The sequence below is a fragment of the Solea senegalensis genome, linkage group LG4 (assembly GCF_019176455.1).
Source record: "Solea senegalensis isolate Sse05_10M linkage group LG4, IFAPA_SoseM_1, whole genome shotgun sequence".
NCBI classification, from domain to species: domain Eukaryota; kingdom Metazoa; phylum Chordata; class Actinopteri; order Pleuronectiformes; family Soleidae; genus Solea; species Solea senegalensis.
In genome coordinates, this window is record NC_058024.1 from 24,289,262 (window position 1) to 24,307,515 (window position 18,254).

At 39.0% G+C, this 18,254-nt stretch overlaps 3 protein-coding genes across 4 annotated transcripts; 2 read left to right on the plus strand and 1 right to left on the minus strand.

The window, feature by feature from the left end:
- Window positions 1–131: 131 nt before the first annotated feature.
- On the plus strand, window positions 132–3,106 carry ndufaf3 (NADH:ubiquinone oxidoreductase complex assembly factor). The gene is made up of 5 exons (XM_044023665.1): window positions 132–283; window positions 2,079–2,274; window positions 2,374–2,440; window positions 2,533–2,633; window positions 2,750–3,106. Exons 1-5 carry the CDS (start codon window positions 198–200, stop codon window positions 2,855–2,857), a joined length of 558 nt encoding a protein of 185 aa, XP_043879600.1. The 5' UTR covers window positions 132–197; the 3' UTR covers window positions 2,858–3,106.
- A 901-nt stretch (window positions 3,107–4,007) lies between these two features.
- zgc:112334 (uncharacterized protein LOC619199 homolog) lies at window positions 4,008–7,491 on the minus strand. 2 transcript variants are annotated; one of them, XM_044023664.1, is made up of 11 exons: window positions 7,397–7,491; window positions 6,950–7,057; window positions 6,780–6,876; window positions 6,567–6,701; window positions 6,230–6,428; window positions 6,010–6,141; window positions 5,074–5,173; window positions 4,796–4,967; window positions 4,548–4,692; window positions 4,390–4,444; window positions 4,008–4,289 (listed from the first exon to the last, which is right to left on the minus strand). In XM_044023664.1, the coding sequence occupies exons 1-11, from the start codon at window positions 7,439–7,441 to the stop codon at window positions 4,146–4,148; spliced, it is 1,332 nt and encodes a 443-aa protein (XP_043879599.1). In that variant the 5' UTR covers window positions 7,442–7,491; the 3' UTR covers window positions 4,008–4,145. The 2 variants fall into 2 exon arrangements, with proteins under 2 accessions (XP_043879599.1, XP_043879597.1); XM_044023662.1 differs by having other exon boundaries at window positions 4,385–4,444.
- A 738-nt stretch (window positions 7,492–8,229) lies between these two features.
- Window positions 8,230–13,894, plus strand: LOC122767615 (transmembrane protein 43). The gene is made up of 12 exons (XM_044023000.1): window positions 8,230–8,374; window positions 9,447–9,593; window positions 9,689–9,823; window positions 10,416–10,510; window positions 10,876–10,925; window positions 11,012–11,081; window positions 11,169–11,239; window positions 11,328–11,455; window positions 11,559–11,633; window positions 12,658–12,759; window positions 12,879–12,996; window positions 13,092–13,894. Exons 1-12 carry the CDS (start codon window positions 8,357–8,359, stop codon window positions 13,292–13,294), a joined length of 1,212 nt encoding a protein of 403 aa, XP_043878935.1. The 5' UTR covers window positions 8,230–8,356; the 3' UTR covers window positions 13,295–13,894.
- Window positions 13,895–18,254: the final 4,360 nt, after the last annotated feature.

Below are 18,254 nucleotides of genomic sequence, written 5' to 3' on the forward strand. Positions count from 1 at the left end.
TTTTAGCAGATCCATGGTCTTTATTTTATTTATTTACTTATCAATTAATGCATCGGGCGACACATAATAAAGTAATAATAATAAAAATAATAAAAAACGAGGTGCTCGATTTTTCGTTATACGACGCCGGAAATGAGCGGCTGGTGTTACACAGAAGTGCGTCCCCCGGTGTGTGTCGCCTGGTTCTCTCCGTCAACATGTCCGCCTCGGTGTGTAACAGAGTCCTTCAGAGAACAACACAGAGTTTTCTCTTCTCCTCCAGAGCAGCACCGGCTTTTTCAAGGTACGTTATTCTTTTTTATTATGTTAAAGAAAATTCAATTCTAATTCAAAGTATTACGTCAGATAATTCCCTTAATAATTTGACTTCCCTGTCCTTCATGTTAATGTTTGTGTTATGAAACCGTGTGGCTGTCATACATATGTTTACTTAAATGTACATATATACATTGATATGTTTAAAGATCATTTGTGTTGCACTCATGATAATAACCACTAGTCTGGTGTGGTCTTAATGTTGAAAGAGTTTGTTCACCTGTGAGCTGAATTAAGCCAAGCATCGTTTTCATGAATTAACATTTCACTGTAATCATTGAATTTCCAGGTCATTTTGTTTTTAAATCAGTCAGAGTGTTGACTGTAGCCCAGGCTTCTTTAGAAAAGAGTATTGCTCTCATTAAGTCAACAACTGTAACACAAAACTGCATGATGACAACACATAAAACAAAATTGTGCGCGTGTTCATACTGTTTTCTACATTTAACCTGAAATTGACTGTCAGGGTGCATCAGTGATTGGCTGTGCTGTCACTGGGTTTGTCAAATAAACTTAAAACACTTTCAGCCTCTTGCTTATGATTTCTACCTGCAGTGCAGTTCTGAAGTGTGATGGGGTTTTCTATTCAAAAGTATGTCACCTTTTACAGAAATGGCAAATAAAATGAACAAGGGCCGCAAATCAATCTGACAATTATTCTCTCTTAATGGAGTAATCGTTGGGTCCATGAATATGTTGATCATTGTTTTGACCACAAACCAAACATTTTTAATAATGTAGAAATTGAGTCTTGATGGTTTGTGATCTTTAAAAAGTAGTAAAAGAGTTGTTGTTTTTTTTGGTGTTTTCCTTCATTGTAAGAGATTAAACATTAGTAGCAAGTCAGCATCTCTAGCTCCATCTTGTGGAGTCCTGTTTTACAGTCTGGTCAGCTGATGAACCAATGCAGCGCATCACAGGAACTGATGAGTGTGCTCAAGTTTTTTTTGTAATTGTCGGTGATGAAGAAAAGTTTGCAGCATCTTAGAAAAGCAGATATATCAGTCCAATGGTTGCCTCTTTTCTGCAATAACAGCTTGACTGCCTTTGGCTAGCAACAACAAATCAGTAGGTTGGCACCAGATTTCTGGCTTTTAAGCTGCACCATATGGCCACAGTTCTGCAGGGCCGTCTGCTTTTTTTGAGACTAACCAACATCTTCACTTGATTAATATCAATCATTTTCATGATTGATTGGACTATAAAGGCAAACCTCAAAAGTGACATCTTCAAATTATTTTTTTGTTTTTCACAGTAAACCAGCATTTCAAATGTACACATTTGCTTAATCTCTGATTTGATACAATACAAATAGCTCCTTTAAGGCCTAAAAGTGCACTGATGTAGAGAGGATTGCATAAACACATGGACCTGCCAGTTGGTTTATTGTGCATCCTCCTCTATCCTCACAAAGAGATACATATAAAAGAGCTAGGACGCATTAGTTATTAGTCTGATTTTAATACAAAGCAGCCGGATGTCTTTGTAGGACAGCAAGAAGACACAGTTGTCCCCCCCTCAGGGTGACCCATCCAAAGCCAGCCCATCAATCTCCACACCTGCTGCATCTTCAAATGTTTTTTTTTTGTTTGTCACAAACTAAAGATTATTGTCATAGAGGATCAAAGAAACAAGTTCGCATTTAAGAGGCTGAAAATTAGTTTTTTATTAAAAATAAAAGGTATGAAAAAATAAAGGTAATAAAAATTGACCTCTGCACATCACATGATCTTGGTGTTGACTGAGTACGTCTGTCATTACAGCCCATTTTTGTCTCGAGCTCATCGATTGGGACCCAGTGATGATGAGATGTACCAGCGGACCTCGATGTCCATCATGCAGAAGGAGCCGGACGGTGGCATCATGATCCACAGCTACAGTGCGAGAGGGTTCAACATTGATGGCAATAAGGTGCTCGGACCCTGTGCCGTGCTGCCTCCTGCAATCCTGCAGTGGAACGTGAGAGAAATGTCCAAACTATCTTCATTGATTAACCATAGTTGTTGTTGTTTTTTGCATTCTGTGTTTTTTTATGTTGGTAAATCTTCCTTTCTGCAGGTTGGCAGTCATGAAGACATCACAGAGGAAAGTGTCTCATTGTTCCACATGCTTGAACCAAGAATAGGTACAAAACAAATGATCGTACAGACGTGAGGTGAGAATGTATCATTTAAAAACATTGTCTGTCTTGACTTATTTTCCCTGTTGTTTGTGTAGAGATTCTTGTGCTGGGCACAGGTGAACGGTCTGAAAGAATTAAGCCCTCAGTTCTTGCGCTGCTCAAACGTAAACGCATCGCTGTGGAGGTTCAAGACACAGTAAGTAGATCGCTGTAGTAATGTGTTGTGTTCATCTTGATTGTTTCACAAGCAAAACCTTTCACACAACCCTAACCCACGCCTTTGTTTTTTAATATATCGCTGTTGTTGCTCAGCCAAACGCTTGTGCAACCTTCAACTTCCTGATCAGTGAGAGGCGAGTGGTAGCCGCCGGACTCATCCCTCCACCTGTCAGCACAGCACTGGAAACAACGCAGCAGTAACTCCCGCCATGTTCTGTAAGATGCTGTAGATACAAAGAGAGGTATCTTCTGTCTGTACAAAGTTCCCAAAGTTATTTTAAAGATTCAACTGTTGTCATTTGGCATATGGAGTGTACATGTGGGTGTGTCTGTGTGAATCCTCCCGTGAATGCACACTGAAACAGTTCGCTGTTATATTCTTGTGAGGAACAATACTGAAATACCATGTATTAAAAAAAATAAAATAAATTATTTACATGTAAACAATGACTCGCAGTTCATGCAATTAATTTGTAGCTTAAATAAAATATTAAACAAGACCATAATGTGACTGCACCTTTGGCAGAAACTGAATATACTACCCAAAAGTAAGTGTATAAATGCTTTGTAATACTTAACAAATTTGGTTCCACAGCCTTAGAGTAAACCTGATCTATAAACCAACAATGAAGGCCACCGTGGTTCCCTGACGCACATAAGAGCAGTAAATATGCGTCAGTCCTCTCTGCCTGAGGTGTTGGTGGTGACTGCTCTGCATTTGAATAAGCCTCTTACGTGTGTGTGTGTGTGTGTGTGTGTGTCCCTGCCACCATCATACTGCCCGCATGCTGCAAATGACATAATTCAGTGGCTTTGTCCTTCTCTCTCACATAAGCTCCTTAATGAGAGAATCCACAAATCCTCTAACATCTCTGTGCTTCATCTCTAATCATCTGCCCTGGCGTCACATGCCCAGCATTGGTCTGAACATTTAAATCCCTGTATTTGTATATGCAGTAACCTTCCTGATTATACGGATTGAGGCTCAGATGATAAAAAAACAAGTACTACAGTTTCCTCCCACTGTTCAAAAACATGCTGAATTAGTTAATTGGACATAAATTGCCCTAAGGTATGAATGTGTGAGTGAATGGTTGTGGTCCAGGGTGTAACTCGCCTTTAGCCCTATGTCAGCTGGGATTTACTCTGGCTTTAGTAGCCAATCCTAGCATGTGATACAGTAGACAATAAATGAATGACTGAGTGACTGAATGAATGAATGAACTCCACTCAGACCAACTGTAGGGAACACAAAGAACAATGTGCACAGGGTTTCACTCTGCTGTTGTAAATAAAATCCAAGAAGTGTGTCATACAGACATTTTTAACTTAATAAATGAGAAAAAAAAAAAACATTTCCAAACTTTATTGTCAACACATTTTTTGGTTTTCTAGAATGTGACAAATAAAAAAAACCCAACTCAGTCCAGTCTCAATAGTACTTCTAATTCTATGAACACTTATTTGATCGTGATGATGAAATTCGTCATCAGTCGTCATCAGAGGTGTATGACTGGTGTCTCTTTGATCCTCTGAGGAGTTCATCCCCTGTGATTCGCCGGTACAAGTCCATGATGTCTTCACATTCAGTCTCAAAGTGGCTTGTTGCGTCGTATGAGCAGGACACAAACACCTGGTGAAGTGAGGAGATCTGTTACCAACACTGGACCCACCACACTCCATCCCATCCCAATTTTTATTTCTTTATTTTTACGAAGAATTCCTTACATTACCTGACTCCTTTTTCCATCGTTCTTGGGAACTAGCAGGTTGCTGACTGAAACAAATCTAGTTTCAAAGTGGCAACAGAGAAGAAGATTGATTTAATACTGTTTTTTGTAACATGTCATTCAACCATAGAAAATAAATAATCAGTAAGATTGCGACTAACTTTTGCATGATAGGCTCCAGGAGATCCAGTCCAGGCTGCACCTCTTTCTCTGGCTCGCTGGTCTCTGCAGTCGTGCTCACTGTTGCGATGTACATCCCATCTGAGGCTACGTTATGAGCATAGGACACTACAGATATGTAAATGTCTGCAGTGGAAAACAGGAATAGTTCATGCATCAGTTGGTGTGGTCATTGCAAAGATTAAAGTCTTCCAAAACAAAGAAAAAGCACATTTTCCAACACAATAACCTGATTTCCTGTTGAGTTGAGCTTGAGGGATGATAATTTGACAGGAGTTGGCCTCGTGGGTATTTTTGACTGGGTGATTTAATAAACAGATGACCCTGATGACTCGGCCCACTTTCCTAACGTGATGGGGAACATAGCTGGGATCACAGATAAGCTGTTTACACCTGTACAGCTGTTAAAGAAGAAGAGAACAAAAGCACAATATCACTGAGCGCACAATTGTCCCTCTGGACGTCTCATCCAGAGCCTCCACTGCTTTCTTCTTGCATTTGCTTTACCTTCCCCTCTGACTTCACCGCTGTCACTTTGCCGTTGTCCATCACAATCTCGTCCACTGCTCTGTTCAGCAGGAAAGTTCCTCCGTATTCTGCACTCAGTCTGAAACACATACAGACGCAGGAGAAATTGGATTTCTTGTCTATGATCATGAAAACCTGACCTGTGACAGAGAAGTGACAGAGTGACAACTGTGTTTTAAGAACGTGCCGGTGAAGGTTCTCAGTCATCCAGGTCATAATCTTCTTCAGTAGTTCCCTGTGGGCGACTGGACTTGCTTCAGATGTTGACGGACAGCTGAGTCCTGTCCAGATGAGCTGGCAACTGTGAAGTCCAACACCCACACAATAGTAGACTCTGCCTCTTTTGAAATTCTGAAAGCTACAGTAAATACATGGTTTGCTTTTGAGTTTTTTGTTTATTTAAGATAAATAATTGTTCATTTTTAAGTTAAATTAAAAAGGAAGCAGTAGTAAGGAGAGAGAAGCCATTTTGTGTCATGTTTCTTTTCTCAAGTTTTTTTTTCTTGTTTTCTTTTTGCAGGTAAGATTAGTTTTGAAAAGAGAAGTTTTAGTTAGTTTTGTTTCCCATTGATCCTCTCTAAATAAAAACTAATAGAACAGATACACTTGTTAGAACAGACCCCTGGTTTCCCTAGGACAGGTGACCCCCTAACGACCCCGGGAGGGGTGAACAATCTGCATTGTTCAACTTAACGACTCTCTAGACCGGTATTTGGTAAAAATAGACCTCAAAGGTTAAATACCCGGTTCTTTCCACTAGTTAGTCAGAACTGAAGAAGCTTCTTGGATACGAGGTGGAACATATTCAACTCAGCTCAAGCAAGTCCAGTCGCCCACAGCGACCTACTGAAGACAACGTGTTTAAGAACGTTTACGTAGCTCCTTTGTTCTGTAATGAATCCAAACAGATCTAACCTGGCAAACCCCTGTGGTAGTTCTCCCAGTCCATACACAGGATAGAGATATGGGCTGGTTTTGTGTTGGGACAAAGAGTCTGAGTACAGTGTGATCCGTCTGATTGTGTCCACACACGGCTGGTCCAGGTAACTGTACGGGAACAACAGGTGTTTTTTAAAAAAAAATTTAACTTCATTGATTCATCAGCGGCTGCATTATGAAGGTTCCTGTCACTGACCTGTCGCTGCCGTGGAGGGCTATGGCATGACCTATGACCTCCATGACGTCTAATCCCAGGTCAAAGCGGCAGAACAGGTCCCGTGTGGTGGTTTTGGTCGGTTCCACGTCGTGGTAGGTCCGAGGGTGTCTCTCGTCAAAGTTGTGGGAGAAGAGCATCAGCTTCCTGAACCGTCTCTTGTCAAACATTCCCATCAGGTCTGAAACATTGTAGGGTTTTAGACGATATTTAAAGATTGTTATTGTTGTTGTTAACAGATAGAGAGGCTTCATCAGCATTTATGTTTCAAAGTGACACCGTTTTATTGTAAATTTAAGACCAGCAAAACAACAATCACCTGAAGTATTGGTGTCTTCCTCAGTGGCAGGGACTTTGTGCACTTTCCCTGCTTTGTAAACATAGCTGCCTTCAATGACTTTGAAGTCCAAATAGCGAGTAACCTCAGTGTGCATCAAGATTTTCACCAGCTGACCTAATGCAAACAGTTACGTTACACAAAGAGGACGCATTGCACAGGGCACACTTCACATGAATAATAATGAAATCTCACCATTGGCAAGAAAGAATTTGGGGATGAGGTCAACGTGCCACTCTTTGCCAAGGCCCATAGACTGACAAGGACCTGCAACCTTAAACTTCTTGTACAGCTGTAGATGTGGAAACACAGTGGATCAGCCATGTGGTACAGTTTCTGAAGCATGTGTTATATTGTGATCACACCTCTTCAAGGGGAGAAATGGATGCACTCTCTCCTCCATAGTAAGGATTTCTGTCAATGTGAAGAACCTTTTTCCCACTTAGAGACATTAAACCAGAGAGGACGCATTCCTAGGACATATGCGCAGAGTTAGTGAGTTAATGCTTAAAGTCACAGTCATATAAAGTGCAATGCATCTACATATCAATGTTATTTAGTTGGTAAGAATCCCCTAAATCTAGAGCCTGCAGGAGGATAAGCAGTGAAACTGTTTCTGCAGTCACTTCCAAAGATAATTAGGGCAGAAACTGAAAAGCTGCTCAATCTGCATACCGTATTATTAAGCATGAGTGTAAATTTGTCAATTACCATTCAAGATTTACTCATCACACTAAATATTAGACAGTTCTTGATGTGATTCTAACAGTTTCTTTTACATTAATACCAACAAGTTAATGCATGCTTCTTACCTTAAGTCCAGTTCCAAGCACAATAATGTCATATTCCTGCATCATAACACAACACTTGTGTCTCACTACTTTTCCTAAGTAGTGTAATGTGTGTGTCTGTGTGCACAAATATGATATTGATAATCGCTTTGGGTTCTTATTTGCAGTAATCCTCTTAAGACTGGCATATCCAGAGAGAGAGAGAGAGAGAGAGAGACTATAAGAAGAGATGTTTCCCAATCACTGTAAATTGATGTATAATGAAGCTCAGTTGTAAAATAACCACTTGTAAAAGTAATCTGTGTAAAGTTAATTATTTAAAGTTTTCCTTAAGCAAAATTAAAAACAGTGCTAAATTAAAATTTACTTGAGAAATGAAAAAAAAGGAAGAAAATATGTTTTTAATCCTTTATTTATACAGGTATGTAAAGGACAACAGTACAACACAGGAAAAAAAACGCAACAATAAAGGACCATTATAGTATGGATAATGAATAATATTGCAATATAAACAAATATAATGATAATATACATAGAATGTACAACTGGGACATGAAAACAAACAATCTTGACCTGGAAGTAATTACTGAACATAATTAGTTACTTCCGGACAAATTGATTGCAAGATAAAAGTGCAATATTTGAGATAAAAGTCCAAATTATCATACACTTGGGGAAAAAACGACAATCATCTCTTGCTGACGAAAAAAAACACTCCATTACCCATAATAACCTCGGTTTTCAAATGGTACGCTTGTTATTCTCACCAGAGCATTTGAGCGACGTCTGTGTGACGTTCAATACAACTCGCAATGTTTGGAGCCGACACCGCCTGTCCGTTCGAATTTGGGATACGCCGTGTAAATAAATAAACCATACTTTAAGCTAAATAACCGCTAGGCTGTCACTTTCTCGTCGCTGGCTTCAGTACATGGTCTCTTACTTCACAGTTTTGACAGCGGAGCTGAATACACCGCAGACATGTCTTCAGCACAATCAGTGAGTGTTTCATTTTAACCCCTTTTAGTTTTTCTGAAGGACAAACGCCTCCCGGAGTTTGCTTTTTGAATGATGCACGTTCCCGGTTAGCATCGTAACTTCCTACTGTGTTGTTTCTGAGCATTTCTACAGGCACAATAACTATAGACGCCGTTTTGTTGAGTCACTTACACTGAATGTGGCACGATACAGTGTGTTATTATACATTATATACGTTTAAATGTGAAAAATAGGTGAGAAGGTAAACTTAGCGAGGACAGAAGAGGTGTGTCAGTGGTTCACGCCTCATCCAAAGTCTGTCAAAAGTCACAGAGGTGCCAGAGGGTTGCCAGGTCTGTGGGACAAAACAAGTCAGTGGCCCAGTGGCAACAGAACAACAACAATACCAGAAGTGCATTTAAAGTCCAAAAGCATCACCAACATTGCCTAATGTTATATTAAAGAGCACTCATCATTCATGTTTTAGCATGTCAGCATTAAAAGAAGCAGCTAAAGTTATTTAACTAATTTATTTACCCTAAAGTGGCTTTATATTCAGACACAATGCACAAATAGTTTTGTGTGTGTGTGTGTGTTTTGTCCCTTGTGTTTTGTCCCCTGGTATTTTAGATATGTCCTGTTCACAGTAAAACAATAATAATCCCTGATCTAGAATTATTTACAATTTCTAATGTTTACATGCTCTGGGATCCCTCACTGTCTTTGGTCCTTGTCCGTATGGAAAACAGGTTTAACTCAACCTCAACCTGTGGACAAAAATAATCTGGCAGACCAAATGACTCTGTATGAAATGCTCTCAACAGATTTCAGAGTTTTGCTATTTAAAATCTGTGGTGAGTAAAATAATGTAATTGTGATGTGTGTAATTATTAAATGCATCACCACACACACTGACCAAGAATTAAGGATGTATTTGTTCTGTTAGTGGCGTCAAATCTAAATGCCCTATCCTTAATAGTAAATAACAGATCCTTAGTTAATTGTTCAAGCTAAAGTTATTCATTTTTCATTTTTCATTACTGTTGTTTGCTGACATTTATCCTCACTTGTTTTTGTGTCACATTTATCTCAGTTTTCAGGTAAAGAGCCAAACCAACACAAACGTGTGTCTGTTAAATCTAATCCTGGATTCCTTGAGAGATTAAGTGATACCGCAGGAGGAACAGTTCTTGGTGTTGGACTCTTTTTCCTTTCAATTTATGTTCTCTTCACCAACGAGGTGAGAACTACGCTCAGCCTTAACTTGGCAGTTTAATGGTTCACGTTCATGTCACACCACCAGTTGTCTCTTTTTTTGACCGTTTGTCTCCTCAGGGACGAGCGCTGCAAACAGCATATTCTCTGGATGAAGGTCTTTCTCAGGTTGTGCCATTGGGGCCTTACATTAGCCTTGAGCCGCAGAACAACAACCGTTTAGTTCACCTGTCTGCTCAGCTGCACACTGCACAGGTAAGTTGCGCTTGACTTTTGGGCACAGTTTTAATTCTCTGTGAAGTCAAAATACACGAAAATGATTTTAAAATGTGAATAACCTGGATTGAATTAAAACAATTTTTTTATTATTTGTCAACATTTGAACCTTGTGCAGTTTGATATCCTGGTTATGGTGGGCACTTTAGACCACACAGTACCAAAACTACAATGTTGAGTGAATAAATTCCAATTCCAAAGACAAGATAGAAAAAAATGTGTTCTGACATTAACCCATAGTTTACTTTTTGGTTTATCTGGAAGTCATATTGGAGCCTAGTTGGATCATTGGGGTTTATAGTGTGAATCCCAATAATCTGCCAATATATCCAATTATATTCTCTTTATAAGATATTAAAATCTTTTAATTATTCATATCAGTCATGCTAGATTCTCTATTTTTCCATCCATGTAAAAACTGATAGTGAACTTTGACCAGGTTAGGGTGTGATCTGGTTTCCATTGTCAGATATTTAGACAATTATTTTTTGATCATGTTTGCTTTATTTTGTTGTTGTTAAAGTTATAAGTGAATCAGTCATTGAATAGTCATCTGCTTGTGTTTGTGTAGCCCCTGTATGATCCCAACTACAGAGTGGTGGTGCAGGCTGTGAAGCTGAAGAGGCAGGTGGAGATGTATCAGTGGGTGGAGTACCAGGAGAGCAAGTGAGTGCTTTGTCTCTACTGTATATGTCAACACCCAGGGTGGGGACATGTGGAAAAATGTTGGCTGGAGTACAAAATACTTTTCTATGCAGTTCAGACTTTGGTATTTAGAGCCTTGTTGAAGGACCGCCTAGTCATCTGACGTCTGAAGCAGGGATACTAATAAACATATACTTAACATAGTAATAGTACATTTATTCCCATCATAATAGTAGAAAATACTGGGGAAAAACAGGATGTTTCAACACCAACACGTTTTAATGACATACGACAGTTTGTGTAACTGAAGAGGACACAAGGGAGCAGGGCAAGATGGACGCAGACATGGCCGTAGACTGAAGTGATTATTACCTCCTTGATTTCAGGGACTACCAGGAGAACGGTGAAACCAAAACTGAGACCACATACACCTACAGTGAGTGTTTTATTTTTTTTATCCTCGGCGTAACCTCTTACTACCTGTGACCTTCGATGTGAAGTACTGTGATTCCTTGTTTTCAGACACTGAGTGGAAATTGGAGTTGGTCAACAGCCGTAACTTTGATAAGGAAATTGGTCACCAGAACCCAAGGTAAACCTGGTAGAAATTATTAGATTATTCCGTGGCATCTAAATCATTTTCTTAACAATAATTATCTTAAATTGACCTGTAATACAGTGCCATGGCAGTTGAGAGTGTGACAGTCGTGGCTCCTGAAGTCCAAGTGGGACCGTTCATTCTGTCTAAAGGTACAGTATGAGCAGTATTTGAATAATCTGATGTAAACACAGCTGCGGTTTGTCAAACTGTTGAGATTCACGACTGTTTCATCCTCAGGCCTCGTGGAGCAGATCAATAACTTCCAGACTCTGAGTTTGAAGGAATTTTCTACCTTAGTCTTGGACCATTTTCTCACCGTTGACGATGATTATTTCTATCACACTCAAAACCCTCGGAGGCCGGAGGTGAACTTTTTGCCTCATCCATTAACTGCCGGCGTCTTCTGTGTCATGTGTACTGACACACTTACTGAGCTAGTTACTTGTTTGCTCTTTTTCATTTACAAAGGTCGGGGATGTGCGTGTAAGATTCTCCTATGCTGGACTGAGCGGTGAGGAGTCTCGACTTGGCCCGGCTCAGACTGTGAGTGATACAGATTTGTCTCAGTCAGTGGATATTTTACTTAAAGCATTTCCATGGAGGTGTCCTACAAAGCTCCCAGTATTTATGTCTGAAACCATTTTCTTATGAAGAAATCCTCTTTACCACCAATAATTCAAGTTGATGGTGATTAAAAAAAACAAAACAATGCAAGGTTTAGTAGGAGTCTGACTGACAAGTACTAGAAGGAGAGTGGAAGAGAGAGTCACTGGGAGGAGATCATTGTCTGAATCCCCTGTAAGAAAACACACAAATTCTCTTTGGTTCAAATGATTTTAACAAGGATTCAAGGATTCAGGGATTCTTTTATTTATCATGTGAAATGTCTGTTCTGAGTTGCACCAAGACTGAGCTCAAATTAGGTATTTTAACAGACGTAACACAAATATATATATATATATATATATATATATATATATATATATATATATGTGTGTGTGCTGTGGGTATAAAAGCTCCTCCTCAGTCTCTCAGTTCGAGTTTAGGCTGCAGAACCGTTTGCCTGAGTTCAGCAGCTTGGACAGGCTGTTGCTGGGGTGGGAAGGGAAGTGTCCTTCATAACTCTCTAAACTCTAAATCTTATAAAAAGCAATTTGGTTTAATTAATTAAAAAACAATAATTCACCCGATCCAGTCACTCCCAAGTAGACGACTAATTGCATGAAATACTGTTACATACGTCTTTTTGAGCTACATCATGTCAGAGGTCATCTTTTGGCATTTTATAGACTGAACAATTATTAGTTACCTTAGTGTTATTGCAGTTTTTCTTTTGGTTTATAAAAAGTCCTAATGGCCAATTTCAAAAGACTTTACCTTTTTGAGGATTAGTGTACATTCACTATACAACTAGTAATGTTAATTAGGTTAGATTATGAAATTCCCAAAACAAAATGAATTGATCATGACTGTAGAACTTTGTAGCAGGCAAAACTATCATTCCATTTATCTATTTATTGTTATAATTTGTATCAAAGCACTAATACTGAATGAACCTGTTTTTCAGGTCAGTATTGTTGCCATGCAGAGAGGAGAACAACTGATGCCTTATAAGACAAAGTCTGGAGACACTCTGGAGATCCTGTACCTGGAGGAACTCTCTGCAGAGGTCACTCTTGACTTTGTTTATTCTCTGTGGTGAAATAATGAAATTATTCTCAGATTCAGTCTCATTTCCCCCCAAGTCCTTTGCTCTGGTACTTGATGCTGCTGTGTTTTGGTACGTAGGATGTTTTTGCACGAGAACACCAGCACAACAGTATGAAGACATGGGGGCTCCGAGCTGCAGGATGGGCTCTCATGTTCCTCAGTATTCAGCTGACCATGCGCATCATCTACACACTGGGTAAAAAAAAAAAAACCCGCTGCCATGGCATCCATGCATTTTCATTCTTCTCATCATCTCACACTATGTGTTGAATGTGTGTTTTGTCCCCGCAGTGGACTGGGTTCCTATTCTCAGGGAGCTGGTGTCCGTGGGGCTGAAGATCTTCGCCTTGTGTGTCTCCTGCTCCCTTTCGCTCCTCACCATCGCGTCAGGTTGGCTGTTTTATCGACCACTAGTGGCGGCGGCTCTGGGAGCAATAGCTCTGGTTCCGGTGCTTCTCGTCCGCTCAGGTCTTCCGGTCAAGAAGAACGAATGACTATTGAAGTGATGTTCACACTCATCATCCATCAAATGTGTGCCACACTGTTACAGCAGCAGCAACAATTGTACAGGGTTTTGTTTCCCGGGTTCTTGGCACTTCTCACCTCAACCAGAGTGCTGATGTTGTCCAGTCGGACACAGGAAGTAGTGAGTAACATAAAATGTTCTCAGTGTGATTGTTTTTTCTGTAAATAAAACCAAAGATATGTTGCTTTCCCCCAAAGAAACACTGTCAGTTTAATAGGTACACTTAAATCAATCAAACAAATGTAGGTCTTATCAAAAATAAGCCCAATTGAAAACAAGCTACTAGTTGTGGTATTTAATGTCCACCTGGTGTTCTTCAGTGTGGGGATCCAGAAAGTCTTTGGAGGGTTGAAAAGCCTTATGTGGGGATTGTTTTGCAGTTGAAAAACCAATGACTTAAGTTAAGATCAATTTTGTGAATTATTTTCATTTGGAAAATGTATGAACGTCACTGTATAAAACCAAACGGACCGATCTGTCAAAGTGGGGATTTGTTGATCTTTATGTTACTCTATATATTTTTATACAGTTGATGTTAAATAAAGTGCTCCAAGTCTGAGATGATAAACCAATGACTTAAGTTCAATGTTGTGAACTTAAGTCCTCATCAATGACTGTTTACCAGCTATCTCCACACTCATCACAGAAATCATCAACTCCTCTTTCAGCTCTGGCTCAATCCCCTGTTCACTCAAACTGGCTGCTGTCACCCCAATCCTCAAAAAACCTGGACTCAACCCCGACATCATGTCAAACTTTGGGCCCATTTCCAATCTCCCCTTTCTGTCTAAGATACTGGAACGCATTGTCGCCAAACAACTCAAAACCCACCTCTGCTCAAATTATCTGTTCGTACCATTCCAATCCGGCTTCCGTTCACAACACAGCACTGAAACGGCCTTCCTCGAAGTCACCAACGACATCCTCCTGTCCGCAGACTCTGGTCAACTCGGCATCCTCCTGGACCTCACTTCACACTCATCATCCATCAAATGTGTGTCACAGTGTTACAGCAGCAGCAAACATTGTGCAGGATTTGTTTCCCGGGTTCTTGGCACTTCTCACCTCAACCAGAGGGCTGATGTTGTCCAGTCGGACACAGGAAGTAGTGAGTAACATAAAATGTTCTCGGTGTGATTGTTTTTTAATAAAACCAAAGATATGTTGCTTTCCCCCAAAAAACTGACTGTCAGCTTAATAGTACACTTAAATCAATCAAACAAATGTAGATCTTATCAAAAAGGAATAAGCCCAATCCAAAACAAGCTACTCAGTTGTCCACACTGTAAAAAAGAATGTAATTTTACAGGAGATCTTCTGTAATTTTTTAACAGATTTCTCCCGTTTTTCAATAAAACAATGAAATGCTAGTAGATTTAGAGAGATTTCCAGTAATTTTAGGGTATATGTGTAAAGTTACAGTTAAATAACCATAATGTAAGATTACATTAATATTATGTTTTTTAACAATCGACTGTATTTGTACATCTTTGACTGTAATTATACATACATTTTGTGTATTTTTTTACAGGTTTATTACCATTTTCGTTAGACAATGTAATAACTGTAAATTAACAGATACTAACAGTAATTTAAAGATTTACCTTTAGAATAAGTAATTAACCATAATATGATATTACATTATTATTATGTTTATTAAAGGTAATGTAACATTTTTCTTTCATATTCAAATGAAATTTTACATAAAATGTGATGTAATTTTACAGAGGTTTCCTAATAATGATAACAAAGAAATGTACATAAAATTACAGAAATCTTTAGTGTTTTCCATAAAAATGGAAAAAAACAAAAAAAACAAACAAACAATAAAATGCCTGTAGATTTGTAGATATTGGGAGTAGTTAAAATGTTATGTGGTATTTTATTAGTACACATTCCTCTGTAATTTTGTATAATTATTTTTACAGGTTTTTCCGCCATTTTCAGTAAGACAATAACTGCATATTTAAAGACACTGAAACTGTAGTACTACGTCTATTTCCACTGAGAACAGAGCACAAAGTTGAAACTCCGAATCTCTAGATCATTTCCCAATCCTGGTCCTCAGGGACCCCTGGCCTGCATGTTGTAGATGTTTCCCTGCTCCAACACACCCGATTCAAATGATCAGCTCAACATCAAGCTTTGCAAAAGCCTCGTAACCACCCATTCATTTGAATCATCATCTTTTTTTGTTCCCTTTCTCTTTTTCCCAACATGGTTTTAATGATGATTCTGATTATGACCCTGTAGTCTGGTCCAGTAATTCAATGAGTTCTGCTTTTTTCTTAGTTCTAGTGGCATTTCCCCCATTTCTATTTGAAGTGCTGATGTCAGGGTTGTCTTAAAAGCTCCTGTGCATAATCTTAAAGCCTGATATAGTAGTGTGTCAAGTTTTTTGAGATGTCTGCTTGCTGCAGATCCATATACCACACAACCATAATCTATCTGCTCCCCATTCCCTACCAACTAAACATCTCATTATTATTTATTTGAGCCATTATTTTTACAAAGAAATTCATGTTTCTTCCCTCTTCCAAATAGCCCCATCATCTACAAATAAAGATAATCCAGAATCCTTTTCCATTCCATTATAAATAACGGTGGAGTTCCGTTTTCTGCTACATACTGTACTTGAACTTACTTGTTTATTTGTGCTTTTCTAATTTTATGTGCCCCATAACTTTGTTTGAAGACTGCGATAATTATTTACTTTATTCACTTATTCAGAGTAGGCAGATTCAAATTTCAAAGTTGGCGCCTTTTTCCAGTTTGCTTGGTCCCGCCCATAACGGCCAACCTGCAGGTATAGTTTAGGCACGTCGCGAATCATGAACGTGAAAGACGTGCCCTCGTGGACGCATGAACTTCAAGGATGTATACAGCTGTAGCTGAGGACATGTCAACTAAACGCGGTTTGAGGTAAGTGTCCCAGATAAACGCATGTGAATGATATTTAAAATACGTCATACCTCAAGTGGACAGCCTTGAAGCTAACGTTAGCATCCCGCTGATAAATTGCTACCATTCCATTAGCTATCGTTAGCAGATCGCTATTGTTTTGTGACAGGTGGCAATCGGGCGAATTGATTTTACAACGAGTTAACGCGCGCTTTCGTTTAAAGCGTTTTCTAACATGGCCAGAGGTTAGCTGTAATTGTCATAATTTTTGCCGTTATTTAAACACACGCTGTTTTAGCTGGACGACGCCACAACACTGTGCTCTGGCTCAGCTGATCGGCGCTCGATGTTAGCCTGAGCATCTTTGCTGTTGTTGTTGTTTGTCTCTGGGTCTATTTGCTCTGTATAAGTTGTTGCTGCTAAATTATATAGAGGCCTGCTGAATGGAAATTAGTACATTTAGATTTAAATGTTAAACTGAGGTAGTGAAATGTGGGTTTTGTGGGTACCAGATTAAGTTTGGTTGCCTAATGTTTTAATCTTTACATTACATTACATTACATTACATGTCATTTAGCAGACGCTTTTATCCAAAGCGACTTACAATGGAATCAAGTACAATTAGCCAGGGGTGGCATTGAACTTGCGACCATGATGTCTTTGGTACACAAGGTAGGGTCTTAACCACTGAGCCACTCCACCCCCTTCTATAAAAAAAAAATTGTGTTTCCCGTCGAACTTTAAATACTGAACCATTAAAATCAGAAACTAACCTGTTCAAAGGACCAGTTGTGTTTTTTGTAATTTAATTTGACTGTGCAAAATGTATTATTTTATTGCAACAAGTTAAAAAGCCTTCTCTCGCTCACAAATAGCTCACAATGTCTGTGTGTTTCTGTCTGTCGCCACAGTTGAAGAGAAGAAGAGATCCAGTCCTGACTCCTGCGTCTCCTTTCCAACTGTTTTTCTCCTTTTTCCCTACACGTGTGTGCGAGCTGCTTGTAATGATGTCATGTTTGTAAAAAAGGAGACTTTGACCATATTGATTTCTCTGTATATAACTGCATGAATCTATTTTGGAAAGAGAAGCGTCATCAAGATCTCGCAAATCTTACTTTTAAGAATATAATGTTTATAGGAGTGGAGTAAAGGAAATATTTATCACTCTTTATTTCTGCTCTTCTGTGTCTTTCTTAGGAAGAAAAGTGGCACATTGTTGGCTTTGCCAGCAGTGCTCAGTGGCTTGTGGATCACAAGGCAGACATGTACTGCTGTAATTGTGCCAACCTGCCAAGTGAGTGATGATTAATGTGAATTATACTTTTAAAATCCTGATGAATCCTCTAATGGAAATAATGACCTGGTTCTCTCTTCATTAGCACTGATGGTACCTGCTGTAGAATGAGTCAGCTGGACAAGAAAACGGACACTCCTCGACGCTTCAGTGAGTTTCAGTGAGTGTACACACACAATAGAAAACCAATCATAGTCCCTCTCCAGTTACATCAGATAGGCGGGCAATGATATACTACGATATGGTTTGGTTATGCTGTAAATGATGTTGGTGCGTGGTATAGGTGTAATATTCCTCCATGTGCCCCTCTTTAACACGGTCCCTTGATGTGTCTGCACGGCCCTGGTTAGCTTGTAAAGATAGATACAATGGGTTCAGAAAATATTCAGACCCCTTCAGCTTTTTTAGATTGTTATGTTGCAGCCTTTTGCAAAGTGAACAAAATGACAAAGTGAAAAGAGAATTTTAGAACATTTTGCAATTTTATTAACAATGTAAAACTAAAATTTAAGTTTTCAGACCTATAACTATGACTCTTGAAATGTAGCTCAGGTTGCTTCCATTTATGTTGGTTCTTCATGACTTGGCTCTTTCCTAAAATGAATAATTTATACTGTGAAATTACTGAGATTAACATGAAAGGTATCTGATTGTAATGTGTTTTGACATAATATGCATGTTATTTTACAGTATAATGGCATTTACTAACTATAATATACTGTATTTTAATTAA

What these genes read in the sequence shown, in the direction of transcription:
- LOC122767615 (XM_044023000.1), top strand. An exon ending in CTCAGCTGCACACTGCACAG is followed by an intron (nt 9,824 to 10,415) that starts GTAAGTTGCGCT and finishes GTGTTTGTGTAG; the next exon opens with CCCCTGTATGATCCCAACTA. An exon ending in ACCGTTCATTCTGTCTAAAG is followed by an intron (nt 11,240 to 11,327) that starts GTACAGTATGAG and finishes TTTCATCCTCAG; the next exon opens with GCCTCGTGGAGCAGATCAAT.
- ndufaf3 (XM_044023665.1), top strand. Translation starts at nt 198, where the DNA reads ATGTCCGCCTCGGTGTGTAACAGAGTCCTTCAGAGAACAACACAGAGT. An exon ending in CATGCTTGAACCAAGAATAG is followed by an intron (nt 2,441 to 2,532) that starts GTACAAAACAAA and finishes TTGTTTGTGTAG; the next exon opens with AGATTCTTGTGCTGGGCACA. An exon ending in CTGTGGAGGTTCAAGACACA is followed by an intron (nt 2,634 to 2,749) that starts GTAAGTAGATCG and finishes GTTGTTGCTCAG; the next exon opens with CCAAACGCTTGTGCAACCTT.
- zgc:112334 (XM_044023662.1), bottom strand. Translation starts at nt 7,441, where the DNA reads ATGATGCAGGAATATGACATTATTGTGCTTGGAACTGGACTTAAG. An exon ending in GGAAGACACCAATACTTCAG is followed by an intron (nt 6,429 to 6,566) that starts GTGATTGTTGTT and finishes ACAATGTTTCAG; the next exon opens with ACCTGATGGGAATGTTTGAC. An exon ending in CTACCACAGGGGTTTGCCAG is followed by an intron (nt 5,174 to 6,009) that starts GTTAGATCTGTT and finishes TATGTGTTTCAG; the next exon opens with ACTGAGTGCAGAATACGGAG.